The sequence below is a fragment of the Salvelinus fontinalis genome, chromosome 18 (assembly GCF_029448725.1).
Source record: "Salvelinus fontinalis isolate EN_2023a chromosome 18, ASM2944872v1, whole genome shotgun sequence".
Lineage (NCBI taxonomy): Eukaryota > Metazoa > Chordata > Actinopteri > Salmoniformes > Salmonidae > Salvelinus > Salvelinus fontinalis.
Genome location: NC_074682.1, coordinates 47,706,233 through 47,732,276, shown reverse-complemented (window position 1 = coordinate 47,732,276; position 26,044 = coordinate 47,706,233). Strand labels below are relative to the sequence as shown.

The following is a 26,044-nucleotide window of genomic DNA, read 5'->3' as shown; positions in this document are numbered from 1 at the left end:
GAATGGAAATTATGTCTTATTTCATTGCAAGTCTTCCCAATTTGTAAGTCGCTCTGGATAAGAGCGTCTGCTAAATGACTTAAATGTAAATGTAATGTAATGTTTCCACTCAACTAGAAGACCTTGTAGCTGAAAGTTGCAGTCGCAAATAAAACGCTTTCATTCTATCCCCCTGTCTGTGTAGTGGAAGGCTAGACTCTCATGAAAGATAGACCTGCACGTTGGGGAAATAGAGGAATGTTCCAAAGAAAAGAAATACAGAAGTTTTGATTCCAGCATAATGCTCAATGTGGTAATACCTTCTCTCTCTTTCATCCTCTCTTCATCTCATACTCCCCGTCTTTCTATGTCTCTCTCCCCCCTCCCTAGGGTGAGAACTTGGACCTGGCCATCTCTAAAGAGGAGGTGGTGGTGTTGGTGGGGGAGGGGGTGTGTGCTGTGAAGACCCTGACCAGGAACCACCTGTACTGCGAGCCCCCACCCCAGCAGCCCTTCCCGGGACCCCCCAACAGCGGAAGGAAACGCGAGGGTGCCGACACGCTTCCCGAGTTCACCGTGAGTCCACCTCTGCAGTTCTGTTCCTGTACGCACTGTCCTGAGGACAAACATACACATTACAGTACACAAGATAGATAAGAGCATTCATTCCAACACAATAGGGCTGTGTCTAAAAACATTATTAGTTGTCAAATCCTTGCTTCCTCTGTCCTTGTTTCCTCCGTTTGTCACTTCTCTCTCAAGGCGCATTGGAGGAGAGGATCCAAGGTCCCTCCCTCGGACCTTGTCCTCCAATGCGCTTTGAGAGAGAGAGAGAGACATTGAGGAAAGAAAAATGGGAGGACTGAGTCGACAGTAAGGTTTTCTGATAAAAACACGGTTGACACATCTCAGTAGTCTCATTTGGCTCCCTCACCCCATTTGAGGCTAATTAACCCTAACCCCAGCTTGTACAGTCTAGCGCCATAGCAGATTTGTCTGTGTGTTTTCCAGGTCCACATGGGCAACCTGAACTTCTCCCTGGGTACGGTGCAGTACGACATCCTCAGCCTGTCCACCTTCCCCCTGGAGGCCCAGGTAGGGGTGGGCATGGGGGCCTCCATCCTAGCCCTCATCGTCCTCATCATAGTGCTCATCTACAGGTATGTGTGTGTGCACAGGTATTTGTTTACGTGAACCTTCTGTATCTTGGGATGTGAGTACAGTTCTAATGTGGTGTGTGTGCGCGCTTGTTAACAGGAGGAAGAGTAAACAGGCTCTGAGGGACTACAAGAAGGTTCAGATCCAACTGGAGAACCTGGAGACCAGTGTGAGAGACCGCTGCAAGAAGGAGTTCACAGGTCAGACCCCAACACTAACTAATCCATAAAAATAGAATTAATAGAACCTACACCCGCTTTCAAGTCAATGGCCATATTGAGGGTTCCAATAACTAGGAGGTACAAGCAGATGCATTATATTTCAATGCACCAACCTTCTCCCCCACAGGCAGAGTTAGAGGGATATAGAGAGAGACCGTGGTATATTGTGAGAGAAGTGACAAGAAAGAGTTGGGGATACTGCTGCGAGAAAGAGTTCCCAGTTCAGTCACACACCACAGCAGACAGTCTAAATAGAACAGTGGTTGGGCACTTCTGGTCCTGGAGGGTAGCAGTGTACAGGATTTTGTTCCAGCCCAGCACTAACACATCTGAACCGCTCCGACAGAGACAGAGAAATGTGATATGAGGGAGGAAGAGACATGGGAAGAGAGACATTTCATTATATTACTAACCCCCCAAATGGAGAGACATGGGAAGAGAGACATTTCAATATATTACTAACCCCCCCAATAGGCGAGACATGGGAAGAGAGACATTTCAATATATTACTAACCCCCCGATAGGAGAGACATGGGAAGAGAGACATTTCAATATATTACTAACCCCCCGATAGGAGAGACATGGGAAGAGAGACATTTCAATATATTACTAACCTCCCGATAGGAGAGACATAGGAAGAGAGACATTTCAATATATTACTAACCCCCCGATAGGAGAGACATGGGAAGAGAGACATTTCAATATATTACTAACCTCCCGATAGGAGAGACATAGGAAGAGAGACATTTCAATATATTACTAACCCCCCGATAGGAGAGACATAGGAAGAGAGACATTTCAATATATTACTAACCCCCCCGATAGGAGAGACATAGGAAGAGAGACATTTCAATATATTACTAACCCCCCGATAGGAGAGACATGGGAAGAGAGACATTTCAATATATTACTAACCTCCCGATAGGAGAGACATAGGAAGAGAGACATTTCAATATATTACTAACCCCCCGATAGGAGAGACATAGGAAGAGAGACATTTCAATATATTACTAACCCCCCCGATAGGGAAGTAGCAGGCTCTTTCTATATTTCTCACCTATCCAATCCTTTCAGTTTGTGAACCCTGATAGAACTCTGATAGAAAATCCAATCCTTTCAGTTTGTGAACCCTGATAGAACTCTGATAGAATATCCAATCCTTTCAGTGTATGAACCCTGATAGAACTCTGATAGAATATCCAATCCTTTCAGTTTGTGAACCCTGATAGAACTCTGATAGAAAAACGAGAACCCCCTGTGTGTTTATTTATCCTTGACGCGGATGGATCCATTTTGTTTTTGAACTTTTTTTATATATTGATCTGATCATATAATCCCTGTGCGTATGAAATGTCTTTGAATTCCACTCAGTGGGCTTCTGACAATAACAAGTTTAATTTTGGCCCCACTCCTCGCCCAATGTCAACATTCATTGCTTTTGAAGCAATAACACAACTCTCAGCATCTAGTTTCAACGTCAGCATTCCATCGTTCAGTCGGACTAAAATAAACTTTATTGTCCAGACCAAAGTGTGGAAACTTGGCTCTGCAATAATATTGACAACATTAAAAACCATGAGTCGAGCTCCCTGAGGGATGTTTCTCATAGTTCTGGGGGGTGTACCCCTTTTTGTCCAATGAGGTAACTTCTGGACAATATATCTGTTCATTTAGCTGACCCTTTTAGCTTAAAATCCCAAAGTTCTGTATAGCCTTTTTAAGGGGCCTCTTTTCTCCACTGACTTTCACTGGAGTGGCGGGACTGTGAGTGGACACACACAGACACTCTCTAACACACAAAAAAAGAAAAGAAATACAGGAAGAGTCCACTGCTAGTTGAAATCTGTGGACAATGCTTACATACAGGTCTTCAATGAGCTTCGATACGGCTGCACAAGGCCAACTACGGCTGTTGCACAGAAAGCACATCGATTGGCTGATTCATTGTAAGCTTTGCATCGTGTTGGAGACTGGTGTATTGGAGATTTTAACGTAACATTGAAGTTACATATCTGTAATGCTTAATGAGAAGTTTTTTGGCTATTGGACCAGGTCTCTCTTGGAAAATAGATATTATCTCAATGAGAAAAAAACTGTATAAATAAAGGAAAAATAAAACCCCAACATTTTTTGTTTTATTGTTTTTAGTTGTGTTTGTATGTCGTTGTATTTAAAATGTGTGTGACTGTCCTTGTGTATCAGTGATTTGTTACTTGTCATGCTTAGTTTATTGTGGACCACAGGAAGTAGCTGCTCTTGTAACTATTCCTGTTTATTTATTCTTCCTCTTATTATCTTTCTATTATTTTTCTAGTTTTCTCTGCATTGTTGGGAACACCTGTTGTTTACTACGCATGCGACAAATACATTTTTATTTGATTTGCTGCTTCTGCAAAAGCTAACCGGGATCCAAATAAACAAAACAAATAAAAGTCAGCCCTTTTTTGATTGGCACATGTTCCGAGCAAGGTCACACCCCCTTGTATGGGACACTTTTAAATGTACTTTTAGAGGCCATACAATACTCATCATTAAAACAAAAGCGGTTTAGGTTAAAAGAGATCAGACTAATAAAGGAAATAGAGGAAGTAACAGCGCAGGTAGATGGTAAGGAAACTACTATAGAGGCACAAAATAGGTTAGAGGAAAAACAAAAGAATTGGAGATACTTATTCAAGAACCATTAAGTATCATGTATTACAAAAATAAAGCGAATTGGATGGAAAATGGTGAATCTTCAACGTAGAAATGCTACCAAAAGTTATTTACAGAAACTCGTTACAAATGATGGAGTCATCCTTGATTCACCAAATTATATTTTGAGAGAGGAAGCAAAATATTTTAAGCTCCTCCATTTACACTGAATGATGTTAACTGGAGGATTTCTTTCCTAATAATAATAATGTCAAATGTAACATTTACAGAAAGACCTGTGTGAAGGCCAACTTACAGAAGAGGAACTTTTTTTGGCAATTAAATATTTTCAGTCTGGAACAACACCAGGGCTTGATGGTATACCAGTAGAGAGATTTCAGACCTTTTTTTGATGTACTCAGTCTTATGACAATGGTAGACTTTCAGGTACTCAACAAGAAGGTCTGATTTCATTATTACTAAAACAGGATCCAGGTGGTAAGTATAAAGATCCAGTCCATTTAATAAAAAAACTGGAGGCCTTTCACACTTCAATGTTGTGATGTGAAAATCCTGGCGAAATGCATAGCACATAGAATAAACAAGGTTTTACCAGATATTGTTCATCCTGATCAGACAGGTTTTTTACATGGACGATGTATTGGCGATAATATACGAGAATTACTTGAAACAATTGAAATCTATGAAACATCAAAGATACCAGGCCTGGTCTTCATATCAGATTTTAAAAAGGTGTTTGATAAAGTACGACTAGAATTTATATATAAATGCCTGGATTACTTTAGTTTCGGTAAATCTCTTATACAATGGTTTAAGTTATGTACAGCACCCCCAGATGTAAAATAGTAAATAATTGTTTCTTCTCAAAGTATTGAGCTTTTAAGTGGAGTAAAACGAGGCTGTCCGTTGTCTCCATATTTATTTATTATGGCCATTGAAATGCTAGCTATTAAAATTAGATAAAAAAATAACATCAAGGGGTTAGAAATCCAGGGGATAAAAACAAAAGTATCAATGTATGCCGATGACTCAAGTTTTTTATTAAGTCCACAATCTGGATCCCTGCACAGTCTCATTGAAGATCTTGATAACTTTTCTAGCCTCTCTGGACTAAAACCTAATTATGACAAGTGTACCATATTACGTATTGGATCGTTAAAAAAATAGTGTTAACACTACCTTGTAGTTTACCAATTAAAATAGGCGGATGGTGAAGTTAGACAAACTTGGTATTCACATCTCAAAAAATATAAATGAACTTATCACAATCAATTTCAATTGAATGTTTGCAAAAATAGATAAGATTCTATTCTAAGTAGATAAATACTTGTCTATTTATGTAAAAATCACATTGACTAAGTCTTTGGTCCTATCACAGTTTACTTTCTAATGGCACTGCCTACTCCAGACTAAATGTTTTTTAAATCATATGAGCAAAAAAATATTTCATTTTATTTGGAATGCTAAGCCAGACAAAATTAAAAGTGCCTATTTATATAATGATTATGAGTTTGGGGTACTACAATTATAAAATATTAAAGCTTTAAACCTCTCACTAAACGCTTCACTCATACATAAGTTATACTTAAACCCCAGATAGTTCTCCGGTAGATTATTAAGAAAGGCTCATCCTTTGTTTAAAAATTGCCTTTTTGCTTTTATACAGATTACACCTTCTCATTTCGGACGAATTGAAAATTACATTTAGTTTAAAGTATTGCCCTTTCTTAAACAAGCCATACAACGCTGGTTACAATTTCAGTTTTATCCTCCAGAAAAGATAGAACAAATATTACAACAAATGTTATGGTTAAACTCAAATATACTGTTTGATAAAAATACATTCTTTATAGAAAGAAATCTTCAATTAGACTATATGTATTAATTATATTATGAATATAAAGGGAGGAGTTATGTCACAAATGCAGCTATGGAAAATATATGAGAATGTCTGCTCAATCCAAACTTACAACCAACTGATTTGCAGCATTACCACAAAAATGGAGGAGGCAAGTGGAAAAGGAAGAAGGTAGGGAACTTGTTTGCCTGCCATATATTAAATATATAAATTGGCTGAAAGGAACTGGCATAAATAGAAAAATATACCAGTTTCATTTGAGGACACAATATTGACAGCTGCGGCATACAGGTTGCAAAATAAATGGGAAGAGATTTTCTATGTATCGATTCCATGGCACATGGTTTATCAACTGGTACAAAAAACTACACTTGATTCAACACTTAGTGCTTCAATTTAAATTATTATACATATATTATATATATATATATATATAGGAATGGTTAAAAAAATCACAACATTCACTTAAAATTAACCAGTTTTGGTCGATTTGGAAAGCCATAGTCAGTCAATAAATAATATAATAATAGTCATAGGAAAGGTTTTCATCTTCAGCTCACAATCTGTGGATTCTATACTATTAGAAAGGTTCAACATGTATGTAAAGCATCACAGCACAATTGAAAAATACATGGCACATGGAAACCAAATGAGGGTGGTCTATGGTGATAGGTGGGATGGGCTGAGAGTGGCTGAGGGTTTGGATTTTATTTATTATTAATTTATTTAACCTTTATTTAACTAGGCAAGTCAGTTAAGAACAATGTTATTTTCAATGCCGGCCTAGGAACAGTGGGTTAACTGCCTTGTTCAGGGGCATAACGACAGCATTAATGAGCTTATGTTTGGTAATGTATTATTATGTGATTATATATAAAAGTACCATAAATGTCAAATGTATATGTAAAATGTAGCACAAAAGCTGTAAAAAACCAACAAGATATGTGTCCTCCGAATAGGGGGGTGGGTTAATATATATTTTTTTAAAGTTACCTTTGAACCTTTGAACACCTGACCCTGCTCCTCTAGACCTGATGACGGAGATGATGGACATGTCCAGTGACCTGGTGGGCTCGGGCATCCCCTTCCTGGACTACCAGCGCTATGCCGAGCGGATCTTCTTCCCGGGCCACCGCGAGTCGCCCCTGCGGAGGGATCTGGACGTGCAGGAGAGTCGGCGGGCCACAGTGGAGCAGGGCCTGGTGCAGCTTTCTAACCTGCTCAACAGCAAACTCTTCCTCACCAAGGTAGGGGGACAGTGATGATGATTGGTGAAAGAACTGGACCGATTCTTACTATGTTATTGGACTCTTGATAGTCTAAAACAAGTTTGTTTTAGACAAGTGTTTTTGAAGGAAAGCAGGCAAGGTATGAATGCATTGAAGAATATTGGTAGCTGACCTCACCTGGCAATACTAAACGTGTATGTTTTATTTATTTAACCATTATTTAACTAGGCAAGTCAGTTAAGAACAAATTCTTATTAACAATGACTGCCTACCCCAAACACGGACGACGCTGGGCCAATTGTGTGCCGCCCTATGGGACTCCCAATCACGGCCGGATGTGATCCAGCCTGGAATTGAACCAGGGACTGTAGTGACGCCTCTTGCACTGAGATGCAGGCCTTAGACCGCTGCGCCGCTCAGGAGAGTTCGAATCATAGAAATAGAATCCATAGAAAAGGCCTCCCAAGTCAATGATGGCAAAATGGGTGGACTGGTGTACCCATAGGAGCAAAGCAGGAAGTAAAAGCAGGAAACGTACCCATCAATCTGTGCTGTGATTTGTTGAGTCAACTCAACTGACATTACAAAAAATACATTGCATTGCATGAGCCACATTAGTTAGCATCATATTGTACCATGGCAATCCAGCATCAGATCTCATCACTATACCAGTCAGCCATTGCGAATGCACCCATGAGTTTACCAGTCAAATTACCAGGATTAGAGGTTCCAAGCCCATTCTATGGATTATATTTCTATGGTTTTGAAACTGTGTAGCGGTAGCCTATAACAGACAGAGGTATCATTTTATAAGGGGGATTCCTAAATACGGTTTTTGTTTGTTACTGAAATTACATCCTCTTTACTACACCAGCCTCCCCTGGTTGAAATATAATGGGAGAGATTTTTAGCCGTTACATTTTTTCTCTCTCACGCTGTCGTTCCTCTTACACCTCGCTACCAGTTCATCCATACCCTAGAGAGCCAGCGGACGTTCTCGCCAAGGGACCGGGCCTACGTGGCCTCTCTCCTGACTGTGGCGCTGCATGGTAAACTGGAGTACTTCACAGACATCCTCAAGACCCTGCTCAATGACCTGGTGGAGCAGTACGTGGTCAAGAACCCTAAACTCATGCTGCGGAGGTAAGATAGGAAGAGATTGTGGGGGGCGGGGGGTGTAGGTCAGGGTGTGTGTGGGGGGGGTGTAGGTCAGGGTGTGTATGAGAGAGAATATGTGTAAGTCATTTTTTGCTTTACAGAACGGAGACAGTGGTGGAGAAGCTGCTGACCAACTGGATGTCCATCAGCCTCTATGCTTTCCTCAGGGTGAGTCGGTATTTACAGTATTCTTATCCAGAGCAGTATGTCACAGCTCTCTCTCGCTGTGTTCCACATGAGTCGTGTCAGGACTGAGTACATCCTTGAAGTAATCACTGTTTAGCCACAATTGGACAGAAATTAAAGGACGCCACCACAGGGCTTTCACCTGTTCAGTCATTTCTAATCAGTAATGACTTCAAGGAAGGAAGGATGCACTTTCAAAGAATTCCGACTAGCCCAAGGCTTTATTCCAGGGTTGTGAATCTTGGCTATGTTATCCATGCCAGTTTTAAGCAGAGTGGGTCAAATTGGCTACTAGCATTAGCATTCATTAGCAGGCGAAATGGAGGAATACATTTTTAGCATGTTGGTAAATGTTGTGTCTCTCTTTCCCAGGACAATGATTGTTAACATGATGCTAATTGTTTACCGGATTGGTTATCATGATGTTAACTGTTTACATACATTTGTTAATATTATGCTGACTGTTTATCTGATTTGTTAGCATTATGCTGACTGTTTATCTGATTTGTTAGCATTATGCTGACTGTTTACCTGATTTGTTAGCATTATGCTGACTGTTTACCTGATTTGTTAGCATTATACTGACTGTTTACCTGATTTGTTAGCATTATGCTGACTGTTTACCTGATTTGTTAGCATTATGCTGACTGTTTACCTGATTTGTTAGCAGGATTCTAATTGTTAATCTGATATGTTAGCGCAATGCTAATTGTTTACCTGTTTCGCGAGCATGATGCTAACTGTTGTTGTCTCCCCCTCTCTCCAGGACTCTGCAGGCGAGTCTCTCTACATGTTGTTCAGGGCTATCAAGCACCAGGTGGACAAGGGGCCGGTGGACGCGGTGACTGGCAAGGCCAAATACACGCTCAACGACAACCGTCTCCTCCGAGAGGATGTTGAGTACAAGACCCTGGTGAGAATACACACACTCATACGGCCACACAAAGACAAACACACACACATTCAGACGTGTACCCACACACACATTCAAGCGTTCAGACACAACACTCATACACATTTCTTTTTACATTTTAGTCGTTTAGCGGACGCTCTTATCCAGAGAGAACAGTTAGTGCATTCATCTTAACAAAGCTAGGTGAGACAACCACATATCTCAGTCATAGTAAGTACATTTTTCCTCAATTCCTAAAGTAGTTATCAGCGGAGTCAGAGCTAGTAAGGGGGAAAGTCCAGTGTTGGTTCACAAGAGGGACTCAGTTTAACCACACACACACACTCCCTTTTTTTTTCTTCAGTAAAAAAACAGAGATAAATAGATCTAACGACCATCCAGGAAAGTGTGTTTTGTGAGTGATTGAAAGCTCCCCCCCCCCCCCCCCCCCCCAGACCCTGAACGTGTTGATGCAGGGCGAGGGGGTGAATGAGACGCAGCCGCTTCCCTCCAAGGTGCTGGATATAGACACCATCACCCAGGTGAAGGAGAAACTCCTGGACCAGGTCTACAAGGGCACCTCCTTCTCCCACCGGCCACACACAGACTCTCTGGACCTGGGTGAGGAACACACACACAGACTCTCTGGACCTGGGTGAGGAACACACACACAGACTCTCTGGTCCTGGGTGAGGAACACACACACAGACTCTCTGGACCTGGGTGAGGAACACACACACAGACTCTCTGGACCTGGGTGAGGAACACACACACAGACTCTCTGGTCCTGGGTGAGGAACACACACACAGACTCTCTGGACCTGGGTGAGGAACACACACACAGACTCTCTGGTCCTGGGTGAGGAACACACACACAGACTCTCTGGACCTGGGTGAGGAACACACACACAGACTCTCTGGTCCTGGGTGAGGAACACACACACAGACTCTCTGGTCCTGGGTGAGGAACACACACACAGACTCTCTGGTCCTGGGTGAGGAACACACACACAGACTCTCTGGTCCTGGGTGAGGAACACACACACAGACTCTCTGGACCTGGGTGAGGAACACACACACAGACTCTCTGGACCTGGGTGAGGAACACACACACAGACTCTCTGGACCTGGGTGAGGAACACACACACACACAGGAAGATGCAGAGTTGTGGACTCGAGTCTGACTCTAGTCACAAATTTGATGACTCGAGAATCGACTTGATAGAAAATAAAATGACTTGACTTGGACTTGAAGCCTCAAGACCCGGTACTCGACTTTGACTTGAGACTGATGACTTGAATTTATCTGACCAGGTTTTGTAATGTTTTGTCACTCATTGTGTGGCACAGTCTACGTGGATTACTCTACACACAGCCAGAGGCAGGAGCCACAGCACCGCCCTTGTAGAAAAACCACAAAAACATGCAAGTTGCAACAGATAGGTTAGTGAAACGCACACTCGGTACTCTGATTGGACTAGCAAACTGTCACTCCACACAGGTCGGGTGAGCTAGCAAACAGATTACTGATTTGCTGTACGGCTATTGGATCGGGTGAAGCTCAAACGTCAAATTGTAGGGAGAGAGGATTGCCATAATAAATAAATATGCAGCTCCAAAACAAATTGGGCGATCAATAATAACTGTTTACTTTGCAAGCTCACCAGCAATGGGGCAACAATTACTCGCATAGGCCTTAAAGGTCTTTTGGTATGTAATAATTACTTGAAATGTAGAATTAACTTAAACTAGCATTTGGAATTTGTTGTTAAAATGAATTATAAGCCTACTGTGGGAAGATGCTCTCAACTCCCACCAGTGGAGAGTGCTTTTTTTCTCTTGTTGAAATGTTTTCTGTGCTATGTGGTAAATCTATATTCCATTTAATAGTAAAATAATTGCTAGCATTTCATCATTCCATCCCCGTAACTTTTATTGCAACACATAGACATGATTGTTTCATGTCTGATAGGCCTACGATACATTTTAATATAGCCAAACATTTCTTACCCTGTTCTGAGTGGGCGTGATGTTTAAAGCGCACATGAACGTTCGCAAGACTCATGAGGTAGAAGTTCTGTTTATTTAATTTAATGTATGGTTTCATTTGTTCATATTTCCCATGTTCTGTCGGAGATCCTTGTGTCTGTCATTTTGGTTGTGCGTAATAGGAGCTCACAGGCCTCAGTGCACATAGTAGATCTCATTGGAGTCAGACTAAGAGAAAATGATGCGTGCTGAAAGAAATATCATTACATATGATTGTCTGATTAAGCCGACTGTATCAATGTGGAAATTGCCTTTTACATTGTAGAACCTGTTTATTGGTTGTATTTGCCAATTGCGTAATTCTATGGTCCTGGGGGCCAAGTGTTAATAATATTGTAATAATAATGTTATTCAAATCAAAATCAAATCAAATCAAATTTATTAGTCACATACACATGGTTAGCAGATGTTAATGCGAGTGTAGCGAAATGCTTCTGCTTCTGGTTCCGACAATGCAGTAATAACAACAAGTAATCTAACCTAACAATTCCGCAACTACTAATATGTACATAAAGATATATGAATGAGTGATGGTACAGACGGCATAGGCAAGGTGCAGTAGATACCTGCAGGTATATACCTATGAGATGAGTACTGTAGGGTATGTAAACATAAAGTGGCATAGTTTAAAGTGGCTAGTGGTACATGTATTACATAAAGATGGCAAGATGCAGTAGATGATATAGAGTACAGTATATACATATACATAAGAGATGTGTAATGTAGGGTATGTAAACATTATATTAGGTGGCATTGTTTAAAGTGGCTGGTGGTACATTTTTACATAATTTCCATCAATTCCCATTTTTAAGGTGGCTGGAGCTGAGTCAGTTTGTTGGCAGCGGCCGCTAAATGTTAGTGGTGGCTGTTTAACAGTCTGATGGCCTTGAGATAGAAGCTGTTTTTCAGTCTCTCGGTCCCTGCTTGGATGCACCTGTACTGACCTCGCCTTCTGGATGATAGCGGGGTGAACAGGTAGTGGCTTGGGTGGTTGTTGTCCTTGATGATCTTTATGGCCTTCCTGTGACATCGGGTGGTGTAGGTGTCCTGGAGGGCAGGTAGTTTGCCCCGGGTGATGCGTTCTGCCGACCTCACTACCCTCTGGAGAGCCTTACGGTTGTGTGCGGAGCAGTTGCCGTACCAGGCGGTGATACAGCCCGACAGGATGCTCTCGATTGTGCATCTGTAGAAGTTTGTGAGTGCTTTTGGTGACAAGCCGAATTTCTTCAGCCTCCTGAGGTTGAAAAGGCGCTGCTGCGCCTTCTTCACAACGCTGTCTGTGTGGGTGGACCAATTCAGTTTGTCCGTGATGTGTACACCGAGGAACTTAAAACTTTCCACCTTCTCCACTACTGACCCGTCGATGTGGATAGGGGGGAGCTCCCTCTGCTGTTTCCTGAAGTCCACAATCATCTCCTTTGTTTTGTTGACGTTGAGTGTGAGGTTATTTTCCTGACACCACACTCCGAGGGCCCTCACCTCCTCCCTGTAGGCCGTCTCGTCGTTGTTGGTAATCAAGCCTACCACTGTAGTGTCGTCCGCAAACTTGATGATTGAGTTGGAGGCGTGCATGGCCACGCAGTCGTGGGTGAACAGGGAGTACAGGAGAGGGCTCAGAACGCACCCTTGTGGGGCCCCAGTGTTGAGGATCAGCGGGGTGGAGATGTTGTTACCTACCCTCACCACCTGGGGGCGGCCCGTCAGGAAGTCCAGGACCCAGTTGCACAGGGCGGGGTCGAGGCCCAGGGTCTCGAGCTTGATGACGAGTTTGGAGGGTACTATGGTGTTAAATGCTGAGCTGTAGTCGATGAACAGCATTCTCACATAGGTATTCCTCTTGTCCAGATGGGTTAGGGCAGTGTGCAGTGTGGTTGCGATTGCGTCGTCTGTGGACCTATTTTGTCGGTAAGCAAATTGGAGTGGGTCTAGGGTGTCCGGTAGGGTGGAGGTGATATGGTCCTTGACTAGTCTCTCAAAGCACTTCATGATGACGGAAGTGAGTGCTACGGGGCGGTAGTCGTTTAGCTCAGTTACCTTAGCTTTCTTGGGAACAGGAACAATGGTGGCCCTCTTGAAGCATGTGGGAACAGCAGACTGGGCTAAGGATTGATTGAATATGTCCGTAAACACACCAGCCAGCTGGTCTGCGCATGCTCTGAGGACGCGGCTGGGAATGCCGTCTGGGCCTGCAGCCTTGCGAGGGTTAACACGTTTAAATGTTTTACTCACCTCGGCTGCAGTGAAGGAGAGCCCGCAGGTTTTGGTAGTGGGCCGTGACAGTGGCACTGTATTATCCTCAAAGCGGGCAAAAAAGGTATTTAGCCTGTCTGGGAGCAAGACATCCTGATCCGCGACGGGGCTGCTTTTCTTTTTGTAATCCGTGATAGACTGTAGACCCTGCCACATACCCCTTGTGTCTGAGCTGTTGAATTGCGATTCAATTTTGTCTCTGTACTGGGACTTAGCCTGTTTAATAGCCTTGCGGAGAGAATAGCTACACTGTGTGTATTCGGTCATGTTTCCGGTCACCTTGCCCTGGTTAAAAGCAGTGGTTCGCGCTTTCAGTTTCACGCGAATGCTGCCGTTAAACCACGGTTTCTGGTTTGGGAATGTTTTAATCGTTGCTCTGGGTACGACATCGTCAATGCACTTCCTAATGAACTCGCTCACCGAATCTGCATATTCATCATTGTTGTTGTTGGACGCCGTGCGGAACATATTCCAATCCGCGTGATCAAAGCAGTCTTGAAGCGTGGATTCAGATTGGTCGGACCAGCGTTGAACAGACCTGAGCGCGGGAGCTTGTAGTTTTAATTTCTGTTTGTAGGCTGGAATCAACAAAATGGAGTCGTGGTCAGCTTTTCCGAAAGGAGGGCGGGGGAGGGCCTTATATGCGTCGCGGAAGTTAGTATAACAATGGTCCAGAGTTCTGCCAGCCCTGGTCGGACAATCGATGTGCTGATAGAATTTAGGGAGTTTTGTTTTTAGATTAGCCTTGTTAAAATCCCCAGTTATTATGTAGGCCTACCTGTTTGAGCTCCTGTTAGACAGATTCCATGTGGTTTCACAAGGGGAGGCTGTACAGTCTTGCCCAATACCTGTGTCTGTTCAGATAGGACCGGTTAATAAGCCTGATACCGAGGATATTTCTTTTGGGCTATTTCCCGTGTATATTTGGTATGATATGGCGCATTCACCATTGGCTCAAGACCTGTAAATAAACCTGCCTTGCCGTCAGCGACAAGGTTCATATTTTACAATTAGAGGAGACAAAATAATGAAAAGGGCTATCTGGTAGCCTCAATAAATGACAAAGATTTAGTTTTTTACTTGACTTGAGACTTAAACTTGTCACTTGACTTGCTGTTAGAATACACGACTTGGACTTGACTTGCTGTTAGAATACACGTCTTGGACTTGACTTGCTGTTAGAATACACAACTTGGACTTGACTTGCTGTTAGAATTGGACTTGACTCCAGTCTTGACCCGTTCTACTTGGGACTTGACTTGAGACTCGAACCTTGTGACTTGAATAATAGTAACTTGGTCCCACCTCTGGGAAGATGTGCATGCAGACACACACACACACACACACACACACACTTTCACGCAGACGCATACCTCTCCTTTTCCCCCCTCACTCACTCACTGGATCTGATGAATGTTACTTGGTAGTGACTGAGCCTAAAGTGATGTGTAGTGTATTATAATAGTGTTCTGTTTCATTCTGTGTATAGGCCTGTCTAACATACTGTGTGTGTTCATTCTGTGTATAGGCCTGTCTAACATACTGTGTGTGTTCATTCTGTGTATAGGCCTGTCTAACATACTGTGTGTGTTCATTCTGTGTATAGGCCTGTCTTCAGTCTGTGTATAGGCCTGTCTTCATTCTGTGTATAGGCCTGTCTAACATACTGTGTGTGTTCATTCTGTGTATAGGCCTGTCTTCAGTCTGTGTATAGGCCTGTCTTCATTCTGTGTATAGGCCTGTCTAACATACTGTGTGTGTTTCAGAGTGGAGGTCTGGTGTAGCAGGTCATCTGATCCTGTCTGATGAAGACCTGACGTCTATTGTCCAGGGCAATTGGAAACGCCTCAACACACTCCAACACTACAAGGTCTGCACCCACATCAAGCAGTCATAAAGCTTTACAAAGAGTTTATAACACCCCGTAAAGCATTCATTAAGCATTCGTAATGGTCTTAAGATTTTGTCAAATTCATGTTTCTAAGCCTTTTTTAATAGTATTACACTTCATTAACCCTTCATAAGCATTCACTAAGCATTCATAAGCCTTCATAGTGCATCTATATCATATTCATGAGTGATGTCTAACACTGTTGTGGTTGTGTTTCAGGTTGCAGATGGCGCGACAGTGGCTTTGGTCACGCGCCACAGCAAACACATCCACCACGACAACCACGACTACGTGGCAGGTGAAAGTGAGTTGCACTGCATTTTAGTTCCACTCTCTCTGGGAAATGTCTTGTTGTTCCAGTTTTTGTAGAATAAGTATGGATGCATCTCATCTTGAGAAAGGCCACTAGGCTGAAACGTTGACTCAAATGTTCACTTTTGTGAAATATGTAAAATAATGTAACATTTTAAATGGCCCTTTCTTGCGAACTCTCTTTCTCAACCTTTCTCCTTTCTTCTGTCCTCCTCCCCCGTTCAGAGACTCCCATGCTGGAGGATGCAGACGAGGGCGGGGTGAGGCTGTGGCACCTGGTCAAAGCCGGCGAAGAGCCTGAGCTACCCAAGCACCGCCGCGGCAGCGTGAGGGAGAGGGCCAAGGCAATACCAGAGATCTACCTCACACGTCTGCTCTCCATGAAGGTAGATACTGGAGCCACACAGACACACACATTGCATGTACGTGCACTCACATATCACCCACACACACCTGGCAGATACTGTAGACACACACACACACACGGCAGGTAGCCTGGAGGTTAGACCTTTGGGACAGTAACTGAAAGGTCACTGGTTTGAATCCCAGAGCCGACAAGGTGAAACATCTGTAGCTGTGCCCTGAGCAAGGCACTTGACCACAATTTCTCCAGGGGCCCTGGACAATGGTGACCCTGGCTGTGACCGCCCGCACTCCGGGTGTCTCGGGGAGTTGGGTAACACATTTCCACAAGTGTGTAACAGGACAAACATAATCACCCCTCAAATTATAATGAATTATTACTACACACATACACTCCCACATTGACTTTCAAAACTGTGCAAAACCCCTAACCCCCCCCCCCCCCCCCCCCCCCCCCCCTCCACAGGGCACTCTGCAGAAGTTTGTGGACGACCTGTTCACGGTGATCCTGTCCACCAGTCGTCCCGTTCCGCTGGCCGTCAAGTACTTCTTTGACCTGCTGGACGACCAGGCGCAGCACCACGCCATCACCGACCCTGAGACTATCCACATCTGGAAGACCAACAGGTACATACATACACACCTAGGCAGAAGCACAAACACACACACACTCACGAGTGTGTACAAGCAAACACGCAGACAAACACACGCATGTACATGGATACATGCACACACACATCCTGATTCCTTCCACATCTAGAAGAACAACAGGTACACACTCACGCACACACAGACTCCTGAGACCATCCACGTCTGTGTCCTTTCATACGTGTATGTGTGTTTACGTTATAATGTGGTTGGATGATATATATAACATATGAACATAACAGTACTTATCCATACATGTAACTCCCTTTCCCTCCCTCATTCCCTCTGTCCAGTTTGCCCCTGAGGTTCTGGATCAACATTGTAAAGAACCCCCAGTTTATCTTTGACGTCCAGCCCTCGGACCACGTGGACGCCGTGCTAACGGTCATCTCCCAGACCTTCATGGACTCTTGCACCACCTCAGAGCATAAACTGGGCAGGGTGAGCGAGAGGAGGGAAAGGAATAGGGATACCTAGTCAGTTGTACAACTGAATGCATTTAACTGAAATGTGTCTTCCACATTTAACCCAACCCCTCTGGGGAGGAGTTGACTGGGCCATGGGACACTGTGGAAGGTGGAGGTGATTCTTTATAACTGATAATCTCTCTCACCCTCACGTTCTCTGTCTCTCTCTAGGATTCACCAATAAACAAACTGCTTTATGCCAGAGATATCCCCCGTTACAAGCAGATGGTGGAAAGGTACTACGCTGACATCAGACAGACCATCTCTGCCAGTGACCAGGAGATGAACTCCGCACTAGCAGAACTATCCAGGGTTGGTCTTTTACTTCAGTTTATTCATTCAGTAAAACACTGTTCACTCAAGCGATTTATGGCAAACGCATCATCGTCACAGTTTTTGCACTCTACTAAAAGTGCTCTACCTTAAACGTAACATTTTTTGATGAATCAAATTGAGTTTGCTATTCTTTTAATCGGTTATTTGCAGGGGTTGGATCAAGTTCAGGGAACGAAAGTGATCTGTTCTGGAACAGAACCGTTATTTTGAAAGCATTGGAACTGGTTAATAACGTTCTTTTACATTCCGGGCATTTTTTTTCGGTCCCGCAACAAAGCGCCTATGCAAAGCCCTCACTGTGTCACTCAGAAATGTATTCCAGTTTCTTCCTGCCAGCTAAAAATCTTTGCCAGTGTGTGTAGACTACCTGCCCCTCTGAAGAGTAGGTTACTGTAGTCTATTGACTTTACAAGTGCAATTCAGAAATTAGGGAGATTTTTAATTAGAGAAGAATGGATTAACTTTTTCAATGCTAGTTAAGGATACTATAGTTATCACGTTTAACATTGAATTAACTACAAAAAGGTAAGGCATTTTTAATTCTGGTGCCGCTCTGCACACACAAGCTTGGTCCAACGTTAAGCCAACTCTCGGAAGTTCAATGACATTCAATATTTATTTTCTCTCCCCAATCTACACACAATACCCCATAATGACAAAATGAAAACATGTTTTTTGAATTTTTTGCAGTATTTACACTCCTGACTCAATACATTTTGTAGAAGCACCTTTGGCGGAGATTACAGATTTGAGTCGTCTTGGGTATGTCTGTATCAGTTTTGCACATCTGGATTTGGGGATTTTCTCCCATTCTTCCTTGAAATTTTTCTCAAGCTCTTAAATTAGATGGGGAGCGGCGGTGAACAGCAATCTTCAAGTCTTTCCACAGATTTTCAATGGGATTCAATTCTGGGCTTTGGCTGGGCCACTCAAGGACTTTCACATTCTTGTTCTGAAGCCATTCCTTTGGCTGTATGCTTGGTCATTGTCCTGTTGGAATGTAAATCCTCGCCCCAGTTTAAGGTCTTTGCACTCTGAAGCAGGTTCTCATCAAGGATTTAGAAAATAAAGGAGAGCCGCACACTCTAGGAGCTCAGATGCAAAAATATTTAATTACCAACGTTTCGACAGGCAAGCTCTCTTCATCAGGGTACAATCACAGACACTGCGGGATGACTCGTTTATATATAGTGTCAAGACACACAGGTGTCTGTAATCATGGCCAACAGTGGCCTAATATCATTGGTTAATTACTCATATTAAAACGGCATAGAATGAGCAACATACAATTAATACAAATGGATAGCATACGATCATAGACTCACTAAAGACCACACAAGCCTACAAACAACCACAATGGCAAAGTCACAACAAACACAACAATCACAAGAATGGCTTCAGATCAAAGTCCACATTAAGACCGAAGGGAGCAAGGGTCTTTAAATTAAATATCCAAGCAGCCTCTCGTCTTAACAATAAATTATCAAGGTCACCCCCTCTCCTAGGGAGGGTGACATGTTCGATGCCAATATAACGCAAAGATGAAATCGAGTGGCCTGCCTCCAAAAAGTGGAGCTGTTAATGATGATGGCATATTCAATGAACTGATGAAAACTAACCAAGCGCTCCAGGACAAGTTGTCTACAGAAATAAAGGAACTTAAAATCAAGAAATTCAACCAAGACAAAAAAGACAAGGCCGAGGATACAGTCTACTTCTGGAGAAACCCTGACAAGGGAGGTCCTGCTCCTCCTCTCCATGGCAGGCGCAGGAGGGATGCCGCTTACTTCGATCCACCCCTGTCTGATCAACACTCTACAACCAGCGCCTCATCGGCTTCCAGTGGCCGTTTTTTATTCAACGAGAGACTGGACGGACGGAAAGGCGGAGGTGGCCGCAGGCACGCACATCGACGAGATGCCGCACCCGACGGGGTAAGAAGAAACGACTATCAGAGGCAGAGGAGACCGTTCACACGGTGCCCGAACTCACGGGACTGAGTGTTTTCAATTTATCAAGCAAGATATTGAGCCCTGCCCATGTCTCTTTGCTTAATAAAGGGTTATCTTTTGTGCCTACGACCCAGTGCAACGACTTTGATGTTAAGGTAGACATGTTTAAGTTTTTTAGAAACATCCGTTTAAGGGAATACTTTAGCTCCCCTGATCCTGATATTTCTATTGAACCTGTATATTGATCACCTGCACATACTCTGACTCCTTTTAGAAGCAAGAGTTATTTTATACCTCCTACCAATCGCAATCACTCTATCGAGACATATTGTAGACTTGTTGAAAAAGATGTTGCGCAACTCCTTAAGAACAAACAGGAGTCCAAATCTTTCCACAATTTACATAAGGATGAAAAACACGCGTTGCTTGATTTACAATCCGATACCTCAGTCCTTATTCGTCCTGCTGACAAGGGTGGGTCGGTTGTACTTATGGATAGGGCAGCTTATGTAAATGAGTGTCACAGACAGCTGCTTGATAACACCTTTTACAAGAAACTCAGAAGTGACCCCACTTCTCAATTTCAGAATACTATCGAATACTACGATATTTAATTTAAAGACCCTTGCTCCCTTCGGTCTTAATGTGGACTTTGATCTGAAGCCATTCTTGTGATTGTTGTGTTTGTTGTGACTTTGCCATTGTGGTTGTTTGTAGGCTTGTGTGGTCTTTAGTGAGTCTATGATCGTATGCTATCCATTTGTATTAATTGTATGTTGCTCATTCTATGCCGTTTTAATATGAGTAATTAACCAATGATATTAGGCCACTGTTGGCCATGATTACAGACACCTGTGTGTCTTGACACTATATATAAACGAGTCATCCCGCAGTGTCTGTGATTGTACCCTGATGAAGAGAGCTTGCCTGTCGAAACGTTGGTAATTAAATATTTTTGCATCTGAGCTCCTAGAGTGTGCGGCTCTCCTTTATTTTCTAGTTTTCTACTCCGCTAGCCAGCACCTCGCCTACATAGGTGTGCGTTTATTTTTCTTCTAGATTCTCATCAAGGATTTGCCTGTATTTGGCTCCATTCATTGTTTCCTCTATCCTTACCAGTCTCCCAGTCCCTGCCGCTGAAAAGCATCCCCATAGCAAGATGCTGCCACCTACTATGCTTCACGGTAGGGGTGGTGTTAGACAGGTGATGAGTTGTGCCTAGTTTTTTCCAGACATAGCTCTTTGCATTCAGGCCAGAGTTCAATTTTTGTCTCATCAGACCACAGAATCGTGTGCCTTATGATCTGAGTCTTTCATGTGCCTTTTTGCAAACTCCCGGCTTGCCACCATGTGCCTTTTTCTCAGGAGTGTCTTCCGTCTGGCCACTCTCCCATAAAGCCCAGATTGGTGAAGTGCTGTAGAGACTATAGTCCTTCAGGCAGGTTCTCCCAGCTCAGCCAAGGAACTCTGTAGTTCTGTCAGAGTGGTCATTGTGTTCTTGGTCACCTCCCTGACCAAGGTCCTTCTTGCCCGGTTGCTCAGTTTGATCAGACAGCAGAGTGAGTAGTTTCATATTTTTTATGTTTCCCAATGATGGAGACCACTGTGCTCTCAAACTTTCAACACTCTAGAAATTGTTTTATGCCCATCCCCAGACATATGCCTCCTCACAATTCTATCCCGGAGATCTATGGACAGTTCCTTGGACTTCATGGTATAGTTTCTGCTCTGACAAGCACTGTCAGCTGTGGGTTCTTATATAGACAGATGTGTTTCTATCTAAATCATGTCCAAACAATTGAATTGGCCATTGGCCACAGGTGGACTCCAATCAAGTGGTAGTGAAGTCTCAAGGATGATCAAAGGAAATTGGATGCACCTGAGCTCAATTTGGAGTGTCATAGCAAAGGGGTGTGAATACTTATGTAAATGAGATTTCTGTACTTAATTTTCAATAAATTTAGAAAAATGTCTAAAAACATGTTTTCACTTTGTCATTATGGGTTATTGTGTGAAGATGGGTGAAAAAAAATCTATTTTATTAATTTTGAATTTAGGCTGTAACAAAATGTGGAATAAGTCAAGGAGTATGAATACAGTACTTTCTGAAGGCACTGTAAAGAACTAGGCTATAGCTTGCCCGCTCCATAGCAAGCTGCTCTATCCTCACTGAAGATTTAAGTAATTTTACATCGAGATAAATGTTTTTTTTTAAATGGCGATTTCAGAGGTTTAAAAAGGAACAGAAAGGAACTATAGAAACCGTCACTTTTGGGGGGTTTAAACCGGTTCAGAACTTTATTTTGCAGGTCGGAACGTAACAAAAAAAATAATGGTTCTGTTTAGAACACAATTGGGAAATAATTTTGGTTCCATCCCCTGATACTTTGTCCTATTGTTTAAGGTGCACTATGCAGAAATCACTTTGCCATTTCCTCGTTGCTAATATTCCAATAGTTTGCCTAATTTAAGTTTATTTCACAAAACAAGCAAGTATAGTGTAGATACTCATTGTACCATCTAAACAGCAGTGAAATATCTTTTCCATAACCCAAAAATATTTTATTTTCAGCTGTTTGAAAAATGAAATGGAAGAATGGGAAGCATAGAAATAGCGCACTTAGAACAGCTTCTTAGACTTGCTTTCAATGAGTGACAGATCTATAACTCACATTTCAATGTGAATTTGGTTGGGTCGGCCAAAAAGTTACATATTGCAGTTTCTCATTACTGTCACCCCTATTACTGTGATTGTAGCTGATCTAGTTATCATTCATTCAGCACAAGCTGTAAAACTTTGGACTTTTCAGAGTGGGCCTATACTTTAAAGCAATGTATGCCTAGAACACTTTAAATATATCCTATTGTTAATAGAACCAGCTTTAATAGAACCTCTATTAGCACATTTAAGTGTGTGCGTATTATTTATTTGTAGTGACTTTAAGTCAAAATGTTTTTTTCCCCCCCAGAATTACTCAGGCGAGTTGAATTACCTTGTTGCCCTGCACGAGTTGTACAAGTACATCAACAAGTACTATGACCAGGTGAGTTTTCATTATCTCTTGTGTCATTCCATCCAACCACACATCAGAGCTGTGTCTTTGGTTTACCTTACATCTGTCTCTCTCCACCCCCTCTCACTCACTCCATCTCCGTCTCTCCCTCCATCTAACTCTCTCGCTCTCTCTTCATCCCTCTCCATCCCTTCCTCGCTCTCTCTCAGATCATCGGGGCCCTAGAAGAGGACAGCACGGCCCAAAAGATGCAGCTGGGCTACCGGCTCCAGCAGATCGCTGCAGCCGTAGAGAACAAAGTCACTGACTTGTGACAGTGAAACCACTGACCAAGACCACGCCGGCAGAGGGGACCACATTAAGAGACCCACAGGAGTGGGGGAGGGAAACTCAAGAGGGGGTGGGTTAGGAGGATGGACAGACCGGACCAATAGACAGATTAACATAATCCCCCTCCTGTCAGAAGAGGCGAAGTATGGTTCTAGGGGTAAGGACCCCAAACACCCCACCCCTTTTCCACATTAAGGAGCAATGAGTGACTGTTCACACACAACAGTCACCCAGGGGTTTGAAAAGGGGATGTGGTGTATTGGGCTGCTGAACACATGAAACTCTCTAGAGGTGGTGGTAGACTCTCCACTGTGGACAAGACAGGAGGGAAAGGTAAAGGGAGACACAAACACAAACAGACGAGGAGCCTTTGTTTGTATGTCCCACCCGTTCACCCTTCAGCCCTGAGTTGGACCACGTTGTGGCATCTGCCTCTCTTGTAGAACTCTCTGTGGAACTAGAAGAAGGGGCTTGGGAGATCCAGACGTGACATGATGTGTCAATGGAAACGTGCTGAAGTCTCATATGAATGAATGAAAGGAAGTCTTATGTCTATCAAAATGCTGGTTGTAGCTAGATGGAGAGCAAGTGTGAGCGAGAGTTGGAAGGGACCATTCTGGTCCCCCCCCCCCCCCCCCCCAATTCAAGACACAACATCCCTTTCCACATGAAATGTGGAGTGAAAAGTTTTATTAGCATTTAATAAACATTCTCTAGATATTATATTGTCACCAATTAATGCAGTTGCATACAGTACCTTTCCTAGGGGCTTGAGTCTTATAAGTTATCGGCACTCTCTACCTCCTTTTACTTACCTGAAAACTCAAGTTACCCTCTTATTTCTTTAACCCTGAAGCTTTTTCTTGTGTTTTGCGGTTTGTCTGCTAGGTTAAACCAGATTGGTCTCTCCCTCTGTCAAAACAGTAGCTTTGTTCCATATCCGTCCAAATCATAAGTACACGTAGTATCTTTCGGAGTAGTGGACAGTTGACACACACACACACACACACACACACACACACACACACACACACACACACACACACAGTTCACTCTAGCATGACACTCTTGAGACGACTTCTCCTTTTTAATGTTTTTTTAAATGTGTAATTATTGCCATTGCGCTTTTTCAGGTAGCTCCCGAGTCCATACAAATCTGTGTTCCTCTTTATGGTATTGAATGGGAGGAAGATGTTAATATCAGAGTTGAAATGAACAGCTCTCGGAAAGAGGCTACAGCTCGCTCTCTGCAGGACTAAAGAAAGAATGATACTGAAAGCAAAGAAGCAGTCTTTTCAAAAGGTACTGGAAATAGGTGACCGTGTGAATGTTTTGATGTTTTTAAAGGGTAACAGTCACTGGAGGGACACTAGATCAGAGATTAAACAAATAAATCTCAACTGTAGAATTGTATATATTTAAAACATGTGTCCCACAGTATTTTATGGTGTACGTTCATACAGCTTTCCGTGTTGTACATTTTTAACATTCCTTTTTTTTTCAACCAAGAAAAGTCTATTGAATCATGTTCTCAGTTTGTGCTGTTGTGAGGTAGCCTATTTATCTGACAATTGGCAACTGCACCGTTGATATGTGTATTGCAGTTCCTCTATTGAACACAAGATGGCGACAGCTCCTACGTTTGTTGAACACTGCTGTATTAACTGTCCATTAAGTTTCACAGAAGATACTTTGACCTAGTCACATTTTGCAACGTTTGATTAAGTATTAGAATTATAACTACATTGCCATTTCTGAACTTTACCGAAACTCGTTTTCTTATGATTTACCCATGGGTTGTGTTATTCATAATTTGCTCACCTCTGCATTCTCTATTATACTATAGCGTCATTTTCTAACAGCACCCTAGTCCCTATATATAGTGCACTACTTTTGACTAGAGCCTTATGTAGGAAATGGGGTGCCATTTGGGACGGTACCCTAGACTAATCATTCTATCCCACAGAGCTTGATGGTTTGAAGTTGTGATTAGATATTTTGGTAAAGCTATGTACCAAGAATGTTATCACACGAATTGGAGGTGTTGCATGTATGTTAACGACACATAACTGATGTTAGACTTATGGATGAAGACATTTGACACTACCCATGTGGTAGGCTATATCTTTATATGCGGGTGCACTGTTGGCTTTCTAGTGAGTAGTGACCAATAAGAGGCTGACAATGAGTCAGCAGATTGGTCATTTAACTGTAAAACCCAATCAAATTATCAGTTTTGTCCTCCTATTTTGATGAGATGAAAGTGTATGTAGTTTATGCGTTGCATGCTGTTGTGTGGGTTCTCCAGTTTGATGCATTTTCCTGTTCACCGCCATTGTCCCTAGATTGCACAGCATAAACGAGTCATAGTAGCTTATTGGTTATCACACTATTTTTCAATGGACAATTTGTTATGTCATATGCTTTCAATGCAGACTAGTATTTTGTATGAAGCCTAATAATGGCGAAGAGAGCAGGTGATGGTCATTTGAAGGAAAACTATTGTTAGGCTGTATAAATTCAGCTATGTAGAGCAGGCTCTGCAAGGAGCACTTTTTAAGGTTGATTTTTATTTTGTCTTAATATAGTTGTACATAATGATTGAATAATGTAACTTGTAGCGACTTAACCTGCTGTTTATTTAGTGTACATTCCTACATATGTTGAGGTAATAAAGTATTTGTAAAATCATATTGTCTTTGTCTACATCTGTCTCATATGGAGTAGATTTAAAGTGAAGGGAATTTGTCTATTACTTGTTTCTTCTTTGTCTACACTGACATTAAATACTTGGAGCAGTATATGAGAGCAAATTGGTAGACATCCACCATATTGTTTTCAGACCAGTGCGAGGAAATGTGGAATGGAAGACGTCATGACTATAACAGATTTTTTATTTTAGCTAACCCTAACCTTAACCAAATTAACCTGTTACAAAAAGTATAATCTGACAAAAGCAGTGTCCTTTCACTTAATTGGTCATGAAACAGAAATAATCTACCTAATTTCTTCACACACCATATGCAACATAAATCAGTGAGGTCGGTCAACATGTTCCAAAGCAACATGCATGGGAAACTACTTCAACGAAGTTTC

General features: G+C 42.5%; 1 protein-coding gene across 3 annotated transcripts in view; it reads left to right on the top strand.

Moving 5' to 3' along the window:
• Nucleotides 1-25,639, top strand: part of LOC129815666 (plexin-B1-like) — a 148,928-nt gene extending 123,289 nt beyond the window's left edge. For 2 of the 3 annotated variants that reach the window (XM_055869667.1, XM_055869668.1), the window contains 16 exons: nt 370-555; nt 991-1,139; nt 1,237-1,337; nt 6,901-7,118; nt 8,065-8,243; nt 8,360-8,426; nt 9,211-9,357; nt 9,792-9,957; nt 15,402-15,505; nt 15,746-15,830; nt 16,064-16,224; nt 16,668-16,828; nt 17,143-17,290; nt 17,488-17,628; nt 22,574-22,648; nt 22,828-25,639. In XM_055869667.1, the coding sequence (XP_055725642.1) occupies nt 370-555; nt 991-1,139; nt 1,237-1,337; nt 6,901-7,118; nt 8,065-8,243; nt 8,360-8,426; nt 9,211-9,357; nt 9,792-9,957; nt 15,402-15,505; nt 15,746-15,830; nt 16,064-16,224; nt 16,668-16,828; nt 17,143-17,290; nt 17,488-17,628; nt 22,574-22,648; nt 22,828-22,932 (2,193 nt within the window). In that variant the 3' untranslated portion in view covers nt 22,933-25,639. Of the gene's footprint in view, nt 1-369; nt 556-990; nt 1,140-1,236; nt 1,338-6,900; nt 7,119-8,064; nt 8,244-8,359; nt 8,427-9,210; nt 9,358-9,791; nt 10,468-15,401; nt 15,506-15,745; nt 15,831-16,063; nt 16,225-16,667; nt 16,829-17,142; nt 17,291-17,487; nt 17,629-22,573; nt 22,649-22,827 lie in introns of those variants that run through there. The other variant, XR_008753458.1, reaches the window with a different exon arrangement.
• The last annotated feature ends 405 nt before the right edge of the window (nt 25,640-26,044 follow it).